The sequence below is a fragment of the Herpailurus yagouaroundi genome, unplaced genomic scaffold (genome assembly GCF_014898765.1).
Source record: "Herpailurus yagouaroundi ecotype Mexico unplaced genomic scaffold, PumYag 45112, whole genome shotgun sequence".
Classification (NCBI taxonomy): Eukaryota; Metazoa; Chordata; class Mammalia; order Carnivora; family Felidae; genus Herpailurus; species Herpailurus yagouaroundi.
The window spans coordinates 1-1,279 of record NW_024413381.1 but is presented as its reverse complement, the minus strand read 5'-3'; the positions used below and the strand labels follow the sequence as shown (position 1 = coordinate 1,279).

At 54.7% G+C, this 1,279-nt stretch overlaps 1 gene segment (V, D, J or C); it reads right to left on the bottom strand.

The window, feature by feature from the left end:
* Nucleotides 1-197: 197 nt before the first annotated feature.
* On the bottom strand, nt 198-858 carry LOC121024062 (immunoglobulin lambda variable 1-40-like). The segment is given in 2 exon segments: nt 198-604; nt 717-858. Coding segments are annotated over 2 exon segments (438 nt in total).
* Between the last annotated feature and the right edge of the window lie 421 nt (nt 859-1,279).

Sequence of the window (1,279 nt, the reverse complement as noted above, 5' to 3'; positions counted from 1 at the left end):
TTTTTATATCAGAAGGAAAAATTGATATGATCTGGCCTAGAAGTAAAATACCTCAGCTGATAAAACAAGAGATTTGTCTTCCATCAAGACTCTGTGTCAGAAAGGTTTTCTGAGCATGACTTTGAGGACAGAAAGGACAGGAGGAACCTCACTCACGGGAGGTGCCCTTGCGTGGACCTGCGCCCAAGTCTTCAGCCACGGAATGAGCAGAGTCACAGGCTGAGCTGAGGAGGCAACTGCTGATGTGTTTCCCTCTTTACAGATGAGTAACTAGGTTTTTGTCTCACTTCCCCACAGGCCTGGACCACTGTGTAAGCACTGCTACTGCTGTACCACGATGAGCAGTAATAATCAGCCTCGTCTTCGGCCTGGAGCCCAGTGATGGTCAGGGTGCCTGTGCTGCCAGACTTGGAGCCGGAGAATCGATCAGGGACCCCCGAGGGTCTGCTATTATCCCAATAGATGATGGTTTTGGGGGCCATTCCTGGGATTTGTTGGTACCAGCCCACGTTACTACCAACTCCAGTGCAGGAGATAGTGACCCTCTGGCCCAGGGCCCCAGACACTGAGGATGGTTGATTTGGCCCCGACTGAGCCCAAATCCCTGGAAAGAGAAACAAACAGAGAGGATATTCCTGGGGTCTAGAGACAAGAGGAGGAATCAGGCGCACACTTGTGCTTCCAGGACCCCTTCCCGTGTCCCCACATCAAGTCACCTGTGCAGTGAGCGAGGAGGGTGATGAGGAGAGGGGACCAGGCCATGGTGGAGGTCAGCACTGATCCTGCCTTCTGTTGCCTCACAGCTGAGCAGAGCCTCCCTCAAACTCTCCCTTCACCTCTTGATCTGTTGAGAGGGGGAGGGCCCAAGCATGCAAATGCGACCCCCCTGTTTTCTGACTCCTCACTGACTTCTTTAGGTGCCTCTGAGGATGTCAGGGGGATGGGCAGGGTAGGGACAATTTCAGGGCAGGGTTGGGGAGGTCACAGATGTGAGCCCTGAGCAGAGGGCACAGGCAGTGGCAGGTGGCAATTCACAGCTCTGATCTACCTTGACCCCTCAAAACAGGCCTTGAGTGCCCCCTAGCGTCCAGACACAGACGTGCCAGTTTATGACGTGAGCAGAGCCCATCAGAGACCACTTCTGCCTCCCCACTGCTCTAGCCACTCTCCTCTGCCTAAGCGTTAGACCAGGTCTCCGCACGTGGCCCCCCATCACCTCAAGGCAGACTCTGTGTTCTACTCAGACTCCTGGGGGTGAGCCTGTCCATGGCTCCCTTGA